Below are 22585 nucleotides of genomic sequence, written 5' to 3' on the forward strand. Positions count from 1 at the left end.
AATGTATCTAGTTAAAATTTATACCACATACTGAAGTTTATGATCCCCAGCTGGTGTAAAAAATTTAAGCTTTGACATCAATGTGAGCAATAAGGCCATTTATGTCGCATATTTTATTATTCAAAAACTCACTCATCAAAACCCATAGGGTAGTTTCCGTTGATCTAGAATCATGAAATTTGCCAAGAAGCAATATGTTTTGCTGAAGAAGTACATGAAAAAATCTGAAAGTTGACAATTTGTCATTATATCACATGAAAAAATGTTTTTTTTTTTGAGACATTATCTGACTGACTGTATGTCTGTCCATCTGTCTGTTAAGAGTGCCATGACACGCAAGCACGATTCTTATGCAATTGCAGCACCATGGGTAGGTGGTGGCCCTGTAGGGCATTTGACCATGAGCCATTGACAGAAATCACAATTGATGGATCTCTTTGATAATAAAATATTGTCAACCAATGTAAATAAAAATCCTGAAGAGGTTTTGGTCTTTTATAAAATCAATAGGTAGTTTAAACTGTTCTATTCATTCAATAAGTGACCACACCATACCAAAATGGAAGATAACAGAGAGAAGACCAAAGTACTGAACTTGGTCTTCTTAAATTGTTTCACCATGGAAGATTATAAAACTGTCCTCCTTCAAATCACTGTACCAAAGTTGAGAAGGCAGATAACGAGATAATCAATTGTAGAATAGAAAAGCAATTACAATCATTTTGTAGTGGTAAGTCATCAGGACCACATCTGATAACTATAAGATTCTACAAAGATTTTGCAAAATCACTTGCTCCCCTTCTAATAGCAGTTTATCGTAGATCGCTGATGCAACGAAGGGTACCTAGCGGCCAGAACAAAGTGCAGGTCATTCTCATTTTCAGGGTGGTTCCTAAGACAGATGGACATAATTATTCGCCTATATCTTTGATGTTAATCTGTTGTAGAATTATAGAACATCTTTTATGCTCAAGAACTATGAAGTTTAGGCAAACAAAATTCTCCTCTACGAAAATCCACACAGATTCTGCAGAGAGAGATATTCCATGAAACTCAGCTCGCCCAGTTCCTCCATGAGTTTCACAGTGCTGTAGACAATGGCGCTCAGATTGAAGTCATGTCCTTGACTCCAGGAAAGTTTCTGATGGCATCCCACACTGTTATTTAATGAAACAAATATGAGCTTAACGTGTCTTTGACCATATTAGCAACTGGAATCAAGGCTTCCTCACAGATAGAACACAACACATCACTCTTAACGGAACAAAACTGAGAGATGTCATGGTAATTTCTGGAATACCCCAAGGATGTGTGATAGGACCGTTACTGTTTAAAATGCATATAAAAGATCTAATAGAAAGTGTTGTAAGCTCTTTAAGACTGTTTGGAGATGATGCAGTTGTCTGTAAAAAAAATAGCACTAACAGAAGACAGTATTGATATGCAGAATGACCTACTGGTGATTGATGACTGATGCAAGCTCTGGAAGTTGACCCTGACTGTAAATAAATGTAACATATTGCGTGTACATAGGAAAGGAAATCCACTACTTACAACTACACTATTGATGAGAAATTGCTGGAAATATTATCTACCATAAAATAACTTGGACTAACTATACAGGGCAACCGTAAGTGGAATGACCACACAAAACAAATAGCCATAAAAAGCAGATGTCAGACTGAGATTCATAGGAAGAACCTTATGGATATGTATCTCATCCAGAAAGGAAGTGGCTTACAAGGTACATGTTTGACTGATACTTGAGTACTGTTCACCAATATGGGACCCTTGTCGGGTAGGACTGACAAAAGACATAGAGAAGATCTAACGATGAGTGGTGTATTTCACTATGCGTTCATTTAACCTGCATGACAGCATTACAGAGTCCAGTGGTAGACATTACGAGAGAGGCATTGTGCATCACGGAGAGGTTTACTATTGAAACTGCAAATAAATAGTCAACATATTACTTTCTCCCACATACATCTCACAAAATGACCACGACAAGGTAATATGAAATTAGAGATAATATAGATGCTTATTGGCAAATATTCTTCCTACACACCATTTACGAATGGAACAGGGAAGGTGGGATCAGTTAGTGGTACCGAAAGTACCCACCACCACACAATGTTAGGTGGCTTGCACAGTACAATGTAGTTGCAGACAGCCTGAAGCAGCACTCCAGTCATGGACAATTTAGGTAATGTTTTGCAAATGAAGACTATTAGAGTAATGAGAATGCCGTATTTACTCGAATCTAAGCTGCACTCGAATCTAAGCCACACCTAAAAAATGAGACTCGAAATAAAGGAAAAAAAAATTCCCGAATCTAAGCCGCACCTGAAATTTGAGACTCGAAATTCAAGGGGGGGAAAAGTTTTAGGCCGCACCTCCAAATCGAAACAAAGTTGGTCCATTGTAATATGAGAGACAATGTAGGTCGAATGAATGACGATACAGCTACAGTAGTTTGGTTCGAGTTGTAAGCTTAGCAGTTAAGCTTTACCACGTAGCCATTGCTATGCGTCAGGTGCTCCGTCCGTATTTATACTGGTACCCTTCCTTTTTCATGTGCTTCGTCTGGTTTGAATCGATTGCTTATTTTGCTTTGATCTGATAAGTGCCGTTTTCTTTGTTATAGGTGTCTGCGTCACTCTTAAGCTGAAAATGCATTACTGCACTGTGTCATACATTGTTTGTCGCATTCTGATACTGCGTGTTTACGGCCTGTCGCGGCTCGCGGCATGGCTTGCTTTTGTGCCCGCTACCGCCGCATACAAAAAAAAGAGAGAGGAATCATCTCATTAGCGAAACAGTGGCAAGAGACTGCTATTTGTTGTTACTTACACTGCTGCTGTCTTTGATAATGATCAACAAGAATCAAATAATAAGACTGCGTATGATAGAACATGTTCTGAACGAGAGTTAGGAGAAAATTTTTTTCTTTTTGAAAATCTTTGCGGCCGCTTCTTTATTACATCAAATTCTGCACAAAAATTAGAGTCATCTTAGATTTAAAAATCTAGTCACTTGCCGTGCTTCATTTCTGACTGTATCACTATTAGGCATAAGAATAATACGAATATAAACATGACACGATACGTATATTCTTCCGCGTTTGCTGTTGTCTCACTCTAGTTTCGTAGTTTATTAGGCAGACAGGATTTAAATGAGATAGCAGCAAACACGAAAGAATACATGGCAAAATTTTTATATTCGTATTATTCTTATGGTGAAGAGAATACTGTACGTGATTCAAATTTCATCAGGTTCCTATTAGCAACCATCTCTTCTCACAGATAGGAAAAAATTCAGAACGTAGAGTTGGCCATATTGACAAACATCCCAAACAGTCTTGCCAGTCAGATTTTCGTAGTACGCTGAAATTGTGTACATTCGAAGATGAACAATACGGAATTTGTATTTACTTCATTGGATAAGGTATGAAAATGCAGTGGTCGAAACTCGCGGCGGAGAAAAAAAGCTCGTCTTCCACTTTTTTTTTATTTATTTACTGACCCAGAGGTTTTGGCGCCAGTATTTATCTTTGTGCCTACAAAGCACGCCTGCGTAGCGCTACATATATTCGACGGCAGAAGTTAGTTGTGGCGGCACATACCAACATTTTTCAAAACTTCTGCTTGCTTTGCACTCGATTCTAAGCCGCAGGCGGTTTTTTGGATTACGAAAACCGGAAAAAAAGTGCGGCTTAGATTCGAGTAAATACGGTATCACACCTACTTTAACAGACCTTAGTTTTTAAAAATTTGGCTGCCTCACCACCAGATCAAGAAATTAAAATTACATCACAAGAAATACAAGTTCTAGAAAATTAAATGCCACCACTCATCACGTGCTTTCGACTTTAAAACTATCTCTGGCTAGTGCCATCTCTCTCGATTATAGGTAATCAATAGTCACTTCGTTGGTACAGAGTTGAGCGCCTTATCTTGTCTAGTTTTAACCCTCCTTCTTTTTTATTAAAATTATTTTCGTGCTTGTAGATCTCTATAGCTTCTCTATGCATGCGGGTATAATGATGTGAGGTCCTAGCTATCACGTTTGTCTCACTAAATTTTATTTCGTTATCACCGCCTTTGAAAACGTGTTCCGCTAGCCTTTGAAAACGTGTTCCGCTACAGCCGATTTGTCGATTTGTCCCAATCTACAGTTCCTTTTGTGTTTCGTTAGGCAGGTATTAACACTCCTTTTAGTTGTTCCAATATAAACCATGCCACAGCTACACGGAATTTTATGCACACCTGGGGTAGCTAAGGGGTGTCGTACGTCTTTCACCGATCTTAAACTTTCACTAATTTTCTTGGTAGGTCGAAAGATTGTCTCCACTTGAAACTTGGCCAAAGCTTTCCCAATACAGTCATAGGAGTCATAAAAAACTTTAGTGGATAGGGCTAATAACATCTGTGAGCCAATTTATTTGCTAGATGAATTAAGCCATTTGCGAACGGCTTTCAAGAGAAATGGGTACACTGACAACGAAATAGATCGAGCACTCCACCCTAGAAGAAAAGTGTCCGAAAATACACGACAACAATAACCGTCGGCTGGAAAAGTTTGGGAAAGCTATTTGAATACCACAACATGCTCACTATATACTGAATGCTTATTATTTCTTTTAGTAGCTCCTACCACAGATCAGTTGGTTAGTTTTTGAGAGAAGAATTAGCCAGTTTGGTGACAATTTGTGCAGTTGTCATTGTGGCCATCTCACTGATAGAATTATCTTTTATATTTACTACACAGAACCTTCATGCTTTATCCTAATGAAGTCCATTCTATCAGCATGAACAGAAACTGATGCACTTATAATTTTGAAGATTCCTAGTCAGAAAATTTTCAACCAAGCCAATTAATTCTGAAAGAAATATTTTGTTTTCACACATTTAATGATGGAAAGAAAGAGAGAGAGAGAGAGAGAGAGAGAGAGAGAGAGAGACAAGGATAGTAATATTATTATGAAAAACTCAGCACATTTTTCTCTCTCACCACTGTAACGGGAGTTCTTAGGTGATATGAAATTATGATTCACTATTGAATCAGTCCGACATTGGTTATTTGATTAAGCTAAAAGATTTTTTGTAATTCCTTCTTGTTCAAATAGCATATAAACTAAGTTACAACTGGCTGGTATGGCTCTTGCCGATGTCTGAGAATAACGAGAAGAGAGAATGCAAAGAAATGGAAATGATAGAAGCATACCAATAAAATGGACGATTAATGCTCTACTACACGGACTCCAATCACCAAATCTTGTCACAACAACAAAATAATAAAGTCAAAAGAATTTGCATTTGACACTGCCATTTCCACTCATAAAAATGGCTTTCTATGAAGCCCTTGCAATAGCGTACCCACCTAGGTAAAAAGCACTCTGTTAACTTTATGTGTCAGACTGGGATAAAACCACAAGCTTTTGATGGTGGATGCTACTGTTGAAAGCTGGACACTTTATTCAAACCCAAAAATCCCTCCTGAGGTATTTCCTCCGAGTACCTCTTTCCTTCCACATCTAAACATTCACATGTTGGCCCAGTAGGGTGCTCAGTAACTCCCCATTATTTTATTTGCAACAGAAGTGTGTTTACAGTGTTCATACATTACCATTCGATAAGTATCTCTTGCTAGATTACATCCACCTCAAACTAGGCAATTTAAATGATGACAAATAAAAATATGTAACAAAAGTTGATTCCCACCATTTGAAGATACTATATACCAAACTGTGATGGCAGCTGTCCTTTTATTATCAAGCAGATTTTTCATGTGACACAAATAAACTGTCTGTGAATATGCTGTTTTCTCTAAGGGTCAGAGCATATTATTTCCACCATCTTCCAGGGATGATGACTGGAGGACCAAGAAACAGTTTCACATCACAAGTCATGGGATGTTCCTTTTGTTTCCGCACACAAGCTCACATGATCAGTCAAACTGTAAAACATGTTCATGATTATTGTTCTTTCATTTTTCAAACAATTCATTTGGATATCCTCAACAACTATGTTTACCAGACAATTATATCTTGTGCTAGGTGCAAATGCTTCACCTAGAGACAGCAAATAAATGAAATACTTGTTGGATTGACACAATTTTTTCTCAGAAGAAGTGTAAAAAAGTGAAGGTTAACATTTTATTACAAGAAACCAAAAGAAAAAACTCAATGATCAATAACTTTTATTTCTTCTTAATTTTGTCTAAGACAATGCACACATAGATTGTGTGGCCTCGTGCACAGGAGGCAAGCGGAGCTTGCAATTTGCGGCATTGTTCCCACAGTTGATCAGGGTCCTTTCGCTTGGAGCTGAGTGGTGGGTCTCAACTGAAAGCTTCGTCGGTTCTGTGACACTCTTGGCTGTAGATTTCTAGACTTTGGTTCTCTGGTGAGGATTTGTAGGACTCACCTTGATGGGTCATGGGTGCACTACACATTTTTATTTATTTATTTATTTATTTTTTGAAGGTGGTAATTTGAGATTCTCGGGCGAACATTCGCCAGTCGATACGCAGGAAAGGGAAGTCAGACTGTATTCAGAGTAAAGACACTTTGTGAAAATTTTATCAGTAAATTGTCGAAGTGTTTGAAAAAAAACTTACCGGATTACTGCCCTCCAGGGAAGTTGTCAGGCTCAAGTTATTCTTGGGACTAAGAGCTGGATGAAACCTTAAGTAGAAAGCTCTGAGACTGCCTTCATCACAAATTCTTTTATCATGTCGTTTCACTTTAAATCACTCTGTGTGCATTGTTCCTGATATTTAATGGATATGAATCTGCTTCCAGTGCTTGTTTGGTATAATTCAATTGTACAATAATCAGTCCTCCTGGAAATTTGGGTGCAGTACGTCACATTTATTTAAGTTGGGGCTAAACTGGCAATCCTTGCAGCAAGTCTTGATCTTCAGCATGTACTCTTGTATAAAGCTACAATTTTCTAATGTTGTGACTTCTCCGTATAAAATAGCACTGTCCACGTACGGCCTTGGTGAGCTTCTAGCGTTATCGACTTAGGTCATTAACATATAATCATGGTCCTACACAGTTCCTCAGTGTGTGCCTGAAGTTACTTTTATGCTGGACGATTTAACTTCATTAAAAATCATGTGTTCTGTTCTGTTTGCTAGGAACTCTTTGATCTAATCAGGAAGCTAGTTCAATATTCCATAACTCCTATTTTGTTCGTAGCTGCCACTGTGGAAAGAACAGTATTGGACACCTATCGGAAGATGAAGAACACAGCGTAGAGCTGGGTGACAGTATTTATTGTATTCTGTGCCTCATGAACAAAGAGAGTGATCTGGGTTTCACACAATCACTGCTCATAAAGGTCATATTGATTCACACACAGGATGTTTTTTTCTCACATGAGATGTGTTCTAAAACTCAACAGGGCTATAGTTTGTGCAAACTTTTGATGACCCTTCTTAAAAAGAGGAATGTGTCACGCAGTTTTCACATGTATAGCATTGCTTCATTTCTCCAAAGACCTTCAGTAGATTGCTGCCAGAAGAGGGGTGAGTTATTTTGCATATTCTATGTACAATTGTACCAGGTAAAGGTCTTTCTGCTATTGTGTGATTAAAAAAGAAACACACACACACACACACACACACACACACACACACACACACACACACACACACACACACAATTCCACAGTCACTTACCTAGACATCTGTCAATGCCTGTAAATGTCACCTTCTGTAATCTCAAACCACTCACCCTGAGGCCACGGGTGCTCTCTCGGCGATGTCCCCAAGCAGCAATGAGACCTCCTTAACGGTGCGCCATGAGCAGAGCAGCAACATCTGGGCCGAGCAGTTGACGTTCCGGAAAGTCACAGGGGAATCTTGTTCGGCACTCTGCTGCTGCAGCCGCCGCAGCAGGTCTTCGGCTGCAGATAAGGGGGCGTCACAATAATATAAGTACCTCTCACAGTGATAACGAAGGTGTAAGGTCTTCTCTTACATCTGACTGGGCATCCCTCATATGTTACACTAAACGCATTATGACAGCAAAACATGTTTCAAGATTTCTTCAATTTAACACAGAGTTTAACAGTTAGTAATACTAGAAACAATAATACATCAACAAAAATAATGAATTTTTGAAAATATAATGTAATTAGATAGATAAAAAAGTCTAATCACCAAACGGTGCCAGGAAAACACACGACAAAAGGTATCAGTCCACAAGTTTTCGGAGCTAGTGGCTCCTTCTTCTGACAGAAGGGTTGAAGAGGAAGTAAAAGGGGCGAAGGAAGAGGACTGGTGAAGTTTAGGAAATGGGTAAATTTCAGAAAAGTCACCCAGAACCCTGGGTCAGGGGAGTCTTACTGGATGAGATGAGAAGGACAGACTGATTGTCGAGGATTGCACTGGGTAAAATTTGTACACGTGAGAGCATAAAGGTGGAAGACAGGGTAATATGCAAGAAACATATTACTGCCAAAACATTGTGCACAAGTTAGTAAGAGTGAAAAGCTAAAGAGGTGGGAGGGGGACGACAAAAAATAGACCAGAAAAGGAAATATGTAGAAACCTAAAATGGAGAGAAGAAAGGATTAGTTACTGAGAAGAAATGCTGAGACCAAAGGAATTAACATAAATTAAAGCCAGAGAACATATTGTAACACGAGTTCCCAACTGGGGAGTTCTGAGAAACTAATGTCTGGGGGAAGAATCCAGAAGGCACGCACATCTACATCTACATCTACATCTACATCCATACTCCGCAAGCCACCTGACGGTGTGTGGCGGAGGGTACCTTATGTACCTCTATCGGTTCTCCCTTCTATTCCAGTCTCGTATTGTTTGTGGAAAAAAGGATTTTCGGTATGCCTCTGTGTGGGCTCTAATCTCTCTGATTTTATCCTCATGGTCTCTTCGCGAGATATACTTAGGAGGGAGCAATATACTGCTTGACTCCTCAGAGAAGGTATGTTCTCGAAACTTCAACAAAAGCCCGTACCGAGCTACTGAGCATCTCTCCTGCAGTCTTCCACTGGAGTTTATCTATCATCTCCGTAACGCTTTCGCGATTACTAAATGATCCTGTAACGAAGCGCGCTGCTCTCTGTTGGATCTTCTCTCTCTCTTCTATCAACCCTATCTGGTACAGAACCCACACTGCTGAGCAATATTCAAGCAGTGGGCAAACAAGCGTACTGTAACCTACTTCCTTTGTTTTCGGATTGCATTTCCTTAGGATTCTTCCAATGAATCTCAGTCTGGCATCTGCTTTAATGACAATCAATTTTATATGATCATTCCATTTTAAATCACTCCTAATGCGTACTCCCAGATAATTTATGGAATTAACTGCTTCCAGTTGCTGACCTGCTATATTGTAGTTAAATGATAAGGGATCTTTCTTTCTATGTATTCGCAGCACATTACACTTGTCTACATTGAGATTCAATTGCCATTCCCTGCACCATGCGTCAATGCGCTGCAGATCCTCCTGCATTTCAGTACAATTCTCCATTGTTACAACCTCTCGATATACCACAGCATCATCCACAAAAAGCCTCAGTAAACTTCCAATGTCATCCACAAGGTCATTTACGTGTATTGTGAATAGCAACGGTCCTACGACACTCCCCTGCGGCACACCTGAAATCACTCTTACTTCGGAAGACTTCTCTCCATTGAGAATGACGTGCTGCGTTCTGTTATCTAGGAACTCTTCAATCCAATCACACAATTGGTCTGATAGTCCATATGCTCTTACTTTGTTCATTAAATGACTGTGGGGAACTGTCATGACACAGGCACTGAGGTCTTCATTGTTTGGTTTTAGAGCATGCTCTGCAACAGGATATTGTCTGTTGGCAGAATACACCTTCTGCCTATGCCTATTAAACCTAACTGATAGCTTGGTGGTGATCATGCCAATGTAAACGGCCAAACAGAGTTTAAAAACAGCTGGTATATGATGTGTCATTTCACAGGTGGCTCTTCCTTTGACAGTGTATGTTTTGCCAGTTACAGGGTTGATACAGGTTGTGGTAGAACGGTGCATAGGGCAAGTCACACAGGAGATGGTCACAGAGCCAGGAGCCATAGGGTAGGGAGATGGTGGAGCATAGGGTATGACAAGGATATTGTGGAGATTTGGAGAGCGACAAAGAGCTATTCTAGGTATGTTGGGCAAAACGTCAGGCAGAATGGACATCATTTGAGGACAGGATTTCAGGAAGTGATAGCCTCGTCAAAGTAAATGATCAATACATTCAAGGCCAGGATAATACTGAGTGACAAGTGGTGTACTCCTAAGTTGTTTTCTAGAGGATCAGCATTATCAGGACTGGACGCGGTCTATTGCTGTGATCTGAACAAATATGTTTACCTCAAATGCCAAAGCTGTATGGGAGGGAATGTTTGACATGAAAAGGACGGCAACTGTCAAAATGCAAGTATTGCTGTTTGTTGGTAGGTGGGAACTGGCACTACAACATGTCCTCGGTTCTCGCCACCCACTTGGTCTTAATTTAATTTCTTCGGTCTTGGCATTTCTTCACAGTAACTATTCCTTCCTTCACTCCCTTTTAGTCTTCTACATCTTTTATTTTATGATGTGTCTATTTTTCACCACTTCCTCCTATCTCTGTCACATAACATGCACCTAGCTTTTCACTCCTATTAACTCATGCATGATGCTTTGGTGGTACAGTGAAACCTCTATATAATGTTTTTCCAAGGGACCACAAATTCTGAACACTGTATAGAGGAAAACACTATAAGGAGGAGGGCTTCCAAGTAATAATTATAGGGCATTACTGAAGATAGGGATACCACTAATCAGCTTTGACAAATGGTGCCACAGATGGCATTTTACATTTTCGCAATACCGTAATATGATATTCATTGCAAATGATCAATGTAGCAAATGATTAGTATTTTGTAATTAAAACATGGGGCCCGGTAGGTGGATGTGTAAAAGTAAATGGATCAGTTTGTACTGTAAAAAGTTATAACAGATTCATAAGATATGACATCATTGTCCAAAGCTGACAGGTGGTATCCCGTTCTTCAGTTGATCCAATTATAGAATATGAGCCAAATTTTATTTATGATATACTGCACATATTACATAAAAACACAGTAAGTGGTACAGATTAAAAAAGAATTAGTTACAAAAAAATTACTTTAATAATTAAATTATGAAATGGAACTTAAATTTGAACAAAACTCTAGGAATCTAAGCAATCTGAAAATCACAGACCTATGATTTTTTAAAATATTCGAGCAATCATATTTTTTTTCTGTTTCTCCTTGACTGTATGGCAATCATTTATTGCTCATTCTGTCCTCAAGTCTATAGGCCATCATATATCTCCTGAATGTCTCAAAGGCTTCAGCTGCCTTAGTATATGAGGGCACAGGGTCATCTTCCTTGTCACTGTCACTTTCACTACCACTATTATTCTCCAAGCTTCTCTCTGCAGTCACCTCCTCAATACTTAGTACTCCTGTGGTAGCCACGTTGTCATCCACAGCCACAAAGTCCTCAAAAGTGCAGAATCACTACCTATTAATTCCTGAAACTCTTGCAAACCACTTGCAACATCTTCCACAGGAGCTGCCATCTCATTCTCACAGAATCCGCTTTTGTGAAACAGTTTTTAGTAGTTTCAGCACTGACTTCCCTCCATGAGTACATAATTAAATTCATTGCCTGTAAAATATTCAGCTTCAGTTGTGAGCTCTGCTGGCTTCCTGGTTTTCTTTGGTCCCTCAAATTCAAGGCCTTTTTTTACAAGGGCTGTCCGATATTTAACCTTAAGGGCGTGTAGTATTCCCAAGTCCAAAGGTTGCAGGTGGCTGGTGCAGTTGGGTGGCAGGAAAATTACTTTCATATTTCTCAGAAAGGATATGTCTGGTGGATGTGCCTCACATTTATCCACAAACAGCAGCACTTTTCTTGCAGCACTCCCCATTTTGGCGTCAAATTCTCTGAGAAAACGTAAAAATATATCACTCATCATCCATGCCTAGGCATTGTTTGTATATTTGCACGGAAACGTGGAAATGTTTTTGAAGCACCTCGGATTTTTTGGCTTCCCGATAACCAAAGGTTTCAGTTTTTCACTGCCATCAGCGTTTGTACACAACAAAACGGCAAGATGTTTCTTGCTCTTCTTACTGCCATGGCAATTTTCCCCGCAAAAAGTAAATGTTTTATCCAGCATTAAATTGAGAAACATGCCAGTTTCGTCACTGTTATGAATGTCACGCAGTTTGTAGCCATGTATCAGATTAGGAAGAGTCTGCATCCACTGAGTTACAGTTGGTTTGTCCACACTTTTACTTTCTCCACATTCCTCTTTGTATACAACACCATGATGCTGTCAAAATTTATCAATCCATGCATTGGACGCCTTAAAATTTTCCATTCCTAACTGCAGTGATATTTGAAGCACCTTCTCCTTCAGAATAGTTCAGTTAATAGGAATGTTTGCAGCGCATGCTTGCTGAAACCAAGTTAATAAAACTTCCTCCATTTCGTCGTAAGTCGATGGTTTCACATGCATACGTTTCGAATTTCCACAATTCTCAAACCCTTCCATTATTGACGATCTGTTTTTCATAGTAGTGTTGAGTGGGCCAGTTCAAATTGCTTCGCTAGCTCCACGTGACTCACACCAGGAGATGCCTCCACTTTTTTAATAGCAGAAAACTTCTCTTCCTGAGAAATGTTCTTCCACTTTTCACTCATGTTCACTGATGAAAGCTTAAAAAAAAAAGTTATATTGAAGACACACTCTCACTAGACACACAAACTGTTTGCTGCTCAGCTCACACAACACGCTATGAATACAAAGCATCGACTGAAATGGGACCAAAAAGATTGCAAGCAGAATGTGTGTCACATGTCATGTGACCGGGTTCTGCCACTGACATATGAAACACGCTGAGCACAAGTTTCCTGAGCCAGTGCAAATTGTGAATCCACTGAACAAAAATCTATTTGTCTACATCCAGTCACTTAAACGTTATAAAGAGGTAAATAATTGACCAGGGTTCCAAAAATATGAGCGTTATATGGAGAAAATTGTAATATGGAGAAAATTGTAATATAGAGGAAACTTAGTAAAGAGGAAAATTTAACATCGTTTATAAGGGTTTTTAGTCGGGGGGGGGGAAAAAAAAAAAAAAAAAAAAAAAAAAAAAAAAAAAAACCGGACTTAATATAGAGGAAAACATTATATGGAGGAACATTATAAAGAGGTTTCACTGTAATCTTTTTCTTGTGTATTACCCTATCTCCCATCTTTAAGCTCTCATGTTTTCAAATCTCATCTGGTGCAGTCCCCAACAATCAGTCCCTCCTTCTCATCTCAACTGTTAAGTCTCCCCTGATCTGGGGTTTGGGGTGACTTTCCTGGATTCTACCCCTTTTCCTACATAACACTAGTTCTTTTCCTTCGTCCCACTGCCTGAAAAAGGAGCCACTGTCTCCAAAAGCTTGCAAACATTGATAACTTTTGTGTGTGTCACTTCTTGCCACAGCTTGATGAGTAGGAACAATAACAGCAATACAAGAAAAAAGTAACTTTATATATCTCTGTGGTGGATAGAATATAGGAGATGAGTTTCAGGCAGGTAGACTGAGACTCTCAGCTGTGGCAGCAATGAATTTGACAGGAAAGATGGCAGCATTTTCAGTAGCTGCCTATGTAGCTCTCCTCAAAAGTACATTAATACATAAGTACATAAATACATAAAAGTACATTAATACATAAGTACATAAATACATAAAAGTACATTAATACATAAGGGTTCTAAAAAATGTACAGCACATGGTAACATATGTTTATTTCAAGTGAAATGAGATAAAAATGCAACTGTGCTTCTGGCTTGTGGCTTCACAATAGTCACAACTGGAGGAGGTACAATATAAGGAAGTATAAAAGTAATGAGGTGTGGAGGTGCGTGCGTGCGCGCGCACACACACACACACACACACACACACACACACAACACACACACACACACACAAAATGGGAGTACAGTGTAGCTTCTTCCAGACAGCAGCAATGTTTTTGTTTTATGAGGTGTGTTCGAAAAATTACGGAACTTTGTCCACAAAATTTTTCTATGCTTACCTTCCCGGAAGCTGTCTTGGTATGCCTCTTGTTGAATTGTGTGAAACACCATCGCAAAATTTCTTTCATCTCACATATCGTTGCAAATCTTTGTCCTTTCAACTTTGGAAACAAGAAAAAGTCCACAGGTCTGGAGAGTAAGGAGAATGAGCCAACGTAGCGATACCGTTTCTTGCGCAAAAGTCATGCATTAACAGGGGTGAATGTGCAGGTGCGTTTTCATGATGCAAGAACCATGAATTTGTCTCGTCACATTTCAGGCTGTTTCCTCCTCACATTTTCTCCCAGGCGTCACAGCACGCACCGATATCCTTCAAAGGCAAAAGAAACTATCAGCATGGCTTTTACATTTGACCTGACCTGACAGGCTTTTTTTGGTCATGGACAACCCTCCGATCCATTATGAAGAGTGATCTTTGGTCTCAACATCGTAACTGTAGATCCAAGTCTCATCATCAGTTACAATTCTTCTAAGGATCATCTTGTTCTCGTTTGCATGATCCAAAAGCTCTTCACATATTGCAAGGTGAAGGTCTTTCTGGTCTTGAATAACGAGCTGTGGGACGAACTTGGCCGCAACATGATGCATTCCAAGATGCAGTGTCGGGATTTTATGACTTGATCCAACTGAAATGTTACATTCTTCTGCAATCTCTTGGACAGTCATTTGACTGGCATGCATAATTTAGTTGACATTCCTGACATGAGCATCAAAGGGTGTTCTGAATGAGAGTCATCTTTAACTTCAGTACGGCCATCATTTGGTGTGTGTGTGTGTGTGTGTGTGTGTGTGTGTGTGTGTGTGTGTGTGTGTGTGTGTGTCCGCGCGCGCGTTTGTGTAAAGATGTTGTTGAGTTTCACAGAAAATGTAACGCAAACACGTTGCTCCTTACTTTGCCATCTCGAAATTCGCAATCTGTGTCACACAGTGTTCTACACAATACAGCACTGAACAACAACTACCAGACATGCAACAATGGAACTACTGGCAGTTACACATTAAACACAGACATGTGCAGCGATGCCAAACACATTTCGGTCAGACACACCACTGGCATGAAATTAAGGATATTACGGAATTTTTGGTTCAGAATTCATATGGATGGGCACAGCTAGATACTAGATAAGCAAGACCTTGTGTTGTGACTATTATGTATCAGGTGCTTAACCTCTGATGTGAGCTACTAGGTTGCATGTATGCTGAGGATCCAATGAAGTAGACATAGGGTGTGGCTGTCACATAAACTTGTGGACAGAACATAATAACGAGCTAAGAAGGAAAGGTCCCCAGCAGTGGAGTTGACTTTTTGAAATCACCTATATGCTGACGTAGGTTAAGATCCCAAGTTTCACACCCTGTAACCATTCACCCTGCAGGGTCCTCATTTGTGAGTAGCTAATGAAGGAAAAAAGTTCAGAATTTCATGTCATACAATTTAGCTTTAAGAAGGCCATGTACAACAAACTGCTTGGGCAATATTACGGTGGAGGTACTAGCCTCATGTGTCAGAGCTTGTGGATTCAAATCTCGTCAATTGTGTTGAAATTTTTATTTTTACATCTTTATCAAAAAGACTGATCATAGTTTTCATTCAATTAATTGGATTAAATGCAACTTTTTTTAAAAATTTTCATTGCTGTATCACACCATTTTAATCAACGTATTAACTTTTACAATTGCTTCCTATCATTTTTCACTTGAGGTCTTTGTGCAAGTGAATTTAATTATTTTTATTTGTCTATAAGAATATTTAAATATTTGAAACTGCCAATTTACTAGTTGAAAAACAAAAGCTGGAATAATTTATTTAAATTGACCGTGCAAAAAGATGTCCATTTTTTTGGATGGTTAACATCATAAACTCATTTAAAACATTAATCTTTATTTCACTGTCGACAAAACAATGCAGATAAATATTTAAATGAAAGAAGGGATTATAAATAAAACAAAATTTAAGCAAAATGAGGAACATAAATAATGAATGCAAGAACACGGATAAAAATATATCATGATAAATCGGAAGAAGTTACATCGAAGTTAATACGTAAAAATAATTAATATCACAAGCACAAAAATTCCAAGGGGAAAAAGAATGATAGGAAGAAGAAATGAAAGCAACTGTGAAAGTTGATATGTTGATTAAAATGATGTGACGAAGATAAAAAATAAAAAAAAAAACATTTAATTCAGTTACCTGAATAAAAATAATGATCAATATCATTTTAATAAAGATTTAAAAATTTAAAAAAATTAAAGGCATCTAACCAAATTCAAAACCTCAATGTCTTAAATGTGAAGCCAACAGTTTAACCATTATGTTGCACAAGGAGTCTATTGCATGTTTTTTTTTAAAAGCTGAAGCGGATCACGAAAAATTCTGAAATATTATTTTCGTTGGTTACTCACAAATGAGGGTCCACTAGGGTGAATGGCTGCACGGTGTGAAGCTTGGGACAGCAATGTTTGTAACCATATAGATGACTTCATAAACTTGATTCCACCACAGCAGACCTCTCCTTGTGAGGGGACAGGTCATCACTCACCTACAACATGCACCGAGTTGCACGTAGGCACACAAAGTATATACTGGCCACAAATGAGCAGAGGAGTAGGGGCGCAAGTTGCTCTGTGATGGAAACTAACCAACCCTGAGCTGCAGTGAAGGTGTGACGTCTCGTATGTTGTAGCAGATCATGTTACATATTTATAGCTGCAGAGTGCATTTGGTGTACCTGGTGTGAAATCCATGGGTAGGTGTCCCTCAGGTGATGAACTGTTCACCACTTCTTCCACAGCCTTGCAGGCCTCAAAGGCGAGCTCAATCATGTATTGCATAAACTCCTGCCAGTCTGGATCACTGCTCACTTTCCTGCGAAAAGGGCCAAACGAGCAGTTAAATGTCACTTCTGTAACATGAAATTACAAGGCTGAAATAAACCTTCCAATAAATAATATAATGTCTGATACACAATAAATTATGACAGTGGTGAAAGGGAATTAGGTATTTGCACTGAACCAAAGACACATTTAAAATAAAAACACATTTACTAACTTTCTATGTCATTTACACTGGCTACAGGAGCATTTCACATGGTTATCATTTTCACAACGGTTATCAAAATCTGCAAATACAAGCATCAGTACCTAACATAGCATTCTGTGTGTAAAAGAGTGTAAATTTGTGGCCAATTTATTTTCAGTTCTGTGACATATTAGTTCCACTGCCACAAACACAATACATGTAATAACTTTTGTCTCAAATAAAACAGACAGTTTAGAAAAAGACTATAACACTTACAAGAGGGATAACCAAAAAATTTTGAATATTGTCTTTAAACCTTAAGGTTGCTTAAATAAACATTTGGCTATTCACAAGTACATGCCTGTAGTCCCCGTACATATTGAAACCCTCTTTCTACAGTACTCTAGCCAGACCAAAATGACCCGACCCATTTGTAAAGTGGAGTATCTTGTGGAAATATGTTTTCTGCATTTGAAATGGAACAATGCTAATGTGTGTCGAATAAGTGGAAGTGTACTGCAACAATGCATCATCACATGACAGTGGAAAGGTGGGGTACAACATTCTGACCACAACAAAAGTCGCCACCCACTCACATCCACTGTAAAAATTCTGGTGAACCAAGACAGCAGTACAAATGTTGCAGCTGTGTAAGACTGATCCAGATGATTTCTTTAGCCACACAAACCTTGCAACTCGCCACATATAGGAGGCACTGAGTCACAGAAAGGCACAATGAGCAAGAGTACAGAAACAATTATGAGCCGTGCACGCTCCCATATTAATACTGGGATTTAAATGCATGCATAGCTCCTACCAGAGGTATGTCTGCTGTGTGTTGACTGTTTCTGAACGAGTCTCTCCGGATCATGGCCTAAACTTACTAGCCATGAACATCTGCTCACCACATTCAGATGGCGCACATTTACTTTGGGGAACACACCTAGGCCTACTAGAGAGTCGCAGCATTCCCCTACCTGTGTGGATACAAATCACACTCCAGAGTTTGACTGGTCCCATTCCTGTTGCCTCGGTTGGTGGACATGCCCACGTACACTGTCCGTAATTCTCTGTCCTGATGCAGGAATAACAGTGAGCACCTCGCAGATAAGTGGCCACTGAGTTTCAGTTGGTTTTCTTCCTGTAAGTTGTCCCAGTTTATACTGCTGATGCCTTTTATGTGGAGCAGAATCCCATTAGTAAGAACATACCCAAGTTAAACAATGACTATGTGATAACAGTTAGGGTTGCGACCCGCCCCATTTTTTATGGGATGTCCCATATTTTACAGCTGAAATTTGTGTCCCGTATTATTCACCTTCCTCCTGTTAAATTCGATGAGCTCTAGATTCGTATAAAAAAGGACATTTTAAGTTTGAGGTCCTGTTGGCCAGCAAATCACAATATTCTGTTTAATACTATTGCGAAGTCTATAGTTGAATAGCTGAACTTATGGAACAAAAGGAAATTGCCTCATTCACAGTGTTTGTGGTTAAACAACATTGTTGGAGACTGCTCAGTCTTTCCTTCTCATCCCGACCATTAAGTCTCCCCTGGTCCGAGATTCTGGCCAACCTTTCCGAACTCCACCCATTTCCTCCACCCCACCAGTCCATTTCTTTCACCCCTCTTCTTTCTCCTTGAAGCCAATGGATATGAAAGCCTGCAAATGTAAATACCTTTATATGTGTGTACTCTTGCTACCACTCGTTGAGCAGATTTTTTATCTATCTGATTAGATTATATTTTCATGAAATACTACTGGAAACATTTCTAAACTGATGACTATCGACTTGAGGAGGAGAGCAGGGAGAAGACACTTTAAGGTTGATTTTCCATTATTATTTCTTGCACTATTCTAGTTAATGATGTAAGGCCCTTAACTCCACTGCTGGATATCTAACCTCTATATTTTCTGACATACTACTGGCAGTTCTTCAACATTTCCAATCATGTCCCTTATTTTTGTTAAATATCCCTTATTTGTGAGCTGGTGCTCCTTATTTCATTGTTGTAAAGATGCCAACCCTAATAAGAGCTGCTTATGAGAGATTTGTGCGTGTATTTTCCTAAGTTTGATGTTGTTGTTGTTGTTGTGGTCTTCAGTCCTGAGACTGGTTTGATGCAGCTCTCCATGCTACTCTATCCTGTGCAAGCTTCTTCATCTCCCAGTACCTACTGCAACCTACATCCTTCTGAATCTGCTTAGTGTATTCATCTCTCGGTCTCCCTCTATAATTTTTACCCTCCACACTGCCCTCCAATACTAAATTGGTGATCCCTTGATGCCTCATAACATGTCCTACCAACCGATCCCTTCTTCTAGTCAAGTTGTGCCACAAACTTCTCTTCTCCCCAATCCTACTCAACACCTCCTCATTAGTTATGTGATCTACCCATCTAAACTTCAGCATTCTTCTGTAGCACCACATTTCGAAAGCTTCTATTCTCTTCTTGTCTAAACTATTTATTGTCCATGTTTCACTTCCATACATGGCTACACTCCACACAAATACTTTCAGAAACGACTTCCTAACACTTAAATCAATACTCAATGTTAACAAATTTCTCTTCTTCAGAAACGCTTTCCTTCCCATTGCCAGTCTACATTTTGTATCCTCTCTACTTCGGCCATCATCAGTTATTTTGCTCCCCAAATAGCAAAACTCCTTTACTACTTTAAGTGTCTCATTTCATAATCTAATTCCCTCAGCATCACCCGAGTTAACTCGACTACATTCCATTATCCTCGTTTTGCTTTTGTTGATGTTCATCTTATATCCTCCTTTCAAGACACTGTCCATTCCATTCAACTGCTCTTCCAAGTCCTTTGCTGTCTCTGACAGAAATACAATGTCATCGGCGAACCTCAAGGTTTTTATTTCTTCTCCATGGATTTTAATACCTACACCGAATTTTTCTTTTGTTTCCTTCACAGCTTGCTCAATATACAGATTGAATAACATCGGGGAGAGGCTACAACCCTGCCTCACTCCCTTCCCCACCACTGCTTCCCTTTCAAGCCCCTCAACTCTTATAACTGCAATTTGGTTTCTATACAAATTGTAAACAGCCTTTTGCTCCCTATATTTTACCCCTGCCATCTTCAGAATTTGAAAGAGAGTATTCCAGTCAACATTGTCAAAAGCTTTCTCTAAGTCTAAAAATGCTCGAAACATAGGTTTGCCTTTCCTTAATCTATTTTCTAAGATAAGTCATAGGGTCAGTATTGCCTCACGTGTTCCAACATTTCTACGGAATCCAAACTGATCTTCCCCAAGGTCGGCTTCTACTAGTTTTTCCATTTGTCTGTAAAGAATTCGCGTTAGTATTTTGCAGCCGTGACTTATTAAACTGATAGTTCGGTAATTTTCACATCTGTCAACACCTGCTTTCTTTGGGATTGGGATTATTATATTCTTCTTGAAGTCTGAGGGTATTTCGCCTGTCTCATACATCTTGCTCACCAGATGGTAGAGTTTTGTCAGGACTGGCTCTCCCAAGGCCGTCAGTAGTTCTAATGGAATGTTGTCTACTCCTGGGGCCTTGTTTCGACTCAGGTCTTTCAGTGCTCTGTCGAACTCTTCAAGCAGTATCATATCTCCCATTTCATCTTCATCTACATCCTCTTCCATTTCCATAATATTGTCCTCAAGTACATCGCCCTTGTATAGACCCTCTATATACTCCTTCCACCTTTCTGCTTTCCCTTCTTTGCTTAGAACTGGGTTTCCATCTGAGCTCTTGATGTTCATACAAGTGGTTCTCTTATCTCCAAAGGTCTCTTTAATTTTCCTGTAGGCAGTATCTATCTTACCTCTAGTGAGATAAGCCTCTACATCCTTGCATTTGTCCTCTAGCCATGCCTGCTTAGCCATTTTGCACTTCCTGTCGATCTCATTTTTGAGACGTTTGTATTCCTTTTTGCCTGCTTCATTTACTGCATTTTTATATTTTCTCCTTTCATCAATTAAATTCAATATTTCTTCTGTTACCCAAGGATTTCTACTAGCCCTCGTCTTTTTACCTACTTGATCCTGTGCTGCCTTCACTACTTCATCCCTCAAAGCTACCCATTCTTCTTCTACTGTATTTCTTTCCCCCATTCCTGTCAATTGTTCCCTTATGCTCTCCCTGAAACTCTGTACAACCTCTGGTTCTTTCAGTTTATCCAGGTCCCATCTCCTTAAATTGCCACCTTTTTGCAGTTTCTTCAGTTTTAATCTACAGGTCATAACCAATAGATTGTGGTCAGAGTCCACATCTGCCCCTGGAAATGTCTTACAATTTAAAACCTGGTTCCTAAATCTCTGTCTTACCATTATATAATCTATCTGATACCTTTTAGTATCTCCAGGGTTCTTCCATGTATACAACCTCCTTTCATGATTCTTGAACCAAGTGTTAGCTATGATTAAGTTATGCTCTGCACAAAATTCTACCAGGCGGCTTCCTCTTTCATTTCTTACCCCCAATCCATATTCACCTACTACATTTCCTTCTCTCCGTTTTCCTACTACCGAATTCCAGTCACCCATGACTATTAAATTTTCGTCTCCCTTCACTATCTGAATAATTTCTTTTATTTCATCATACATTTTTTTCAATTTCTTCATCATCTGCAGAGCTAGTTGGCATATAAACTTGTACTACTGTAGTAGGCGTGGGCTTCATGTCTATCTTGGCCACAATAATGTGTTCACTATGCTGTTTGTAGTAGCTTACCCGCATTGCTATTTTTTTATTCATTATTAAACCTACTCCTGCATTACCCCTATTTGACTTTGTATTTATTACCCTGTATTCGCCTGACCAAAAGTCTTGTTCCTCCTGCCACCGAACTTCACTAATTCCCACTATATCTAACTTTAACCTATCCATTTCCCTTTTTAAATTTTCTAACCTACCTGCCCGATTAAGGGACCTGACATTCCACGCTCCGATCCGTAGAACACCAGTTTTCTTTCTCCTGATAACAACGTCCTCTTGAGTAGTCGCCGCCCGGAGATCCGAATGGGGGACTATTTTACCTCTGGAATATTTTACCCAAGAGGACGCCATCATCATTAACCATACAGTAAAGCTCCATGCCCTCGGGAAAAATGACAGCTGTAGTTTCCCCTTGCTTTCAACCGTTCGCAGTACCAGCACAGCAAGGCCGTTTTGGTTAGTGTTACAAGGCCAGATCAGTCAATCATCCAGACTGTTGCCCCTGCAACTACTGAAAAGGCTGCTCCCCCTCTTCAGGAACCAAGCGTTTGTCTGGCCTCTCAACAGATACCCCTCCATTGTGGTTGCACCTACGGTACGGCTATCTGTATCGCTAAGGCACACAAGCCTCTCCACCAACGGCAAGGTCCATGGTTCATGTGGGGCTAAGTTTGATATCTTTAAAATTTCTTGTTGATTACTTTAATCTGGAAATATTTC

General features: G+C 39.4%; 1 protein-coding gene across 1 annotated transcript in view; it reads right to left on the reverse strand.

Annotated features, from left to right (window-relative positions):
* The window catches only part of LOC126106118 (thyroid adenoma-associated protein homolog), a 230947-nt gene that overhangs the window by 92457 nt on the left and 115905 nt on the right, over positions 1 to 22585 (reverse strand). The window contains 2 exon segments of the mRNA XM_049912364.1: positions 7738 to 7916; positions 16866 to 17002. Of these exon segments, the coding sequence (XP_049768321.1) occupies positions 7738 to 7916; positions 16866 to 17002 (316 nt within the window).

The sequence above is a fragment of the Schistocerca cancellata genome, chromosome 10 (assembly GCF_023864275.1).
Source record: "Schistocerca cancellata isolate TAMUIC-IGC-003103 chromosome 10, iqSchCanc2.1, whole genome shotgun sequence".
Lineage (NCBI taxonomy): Eukaryota > Metazoa > Arthropoda > Insecta > Orthoptera > Acrididae > Schistocerca > Schistocerca cancellata.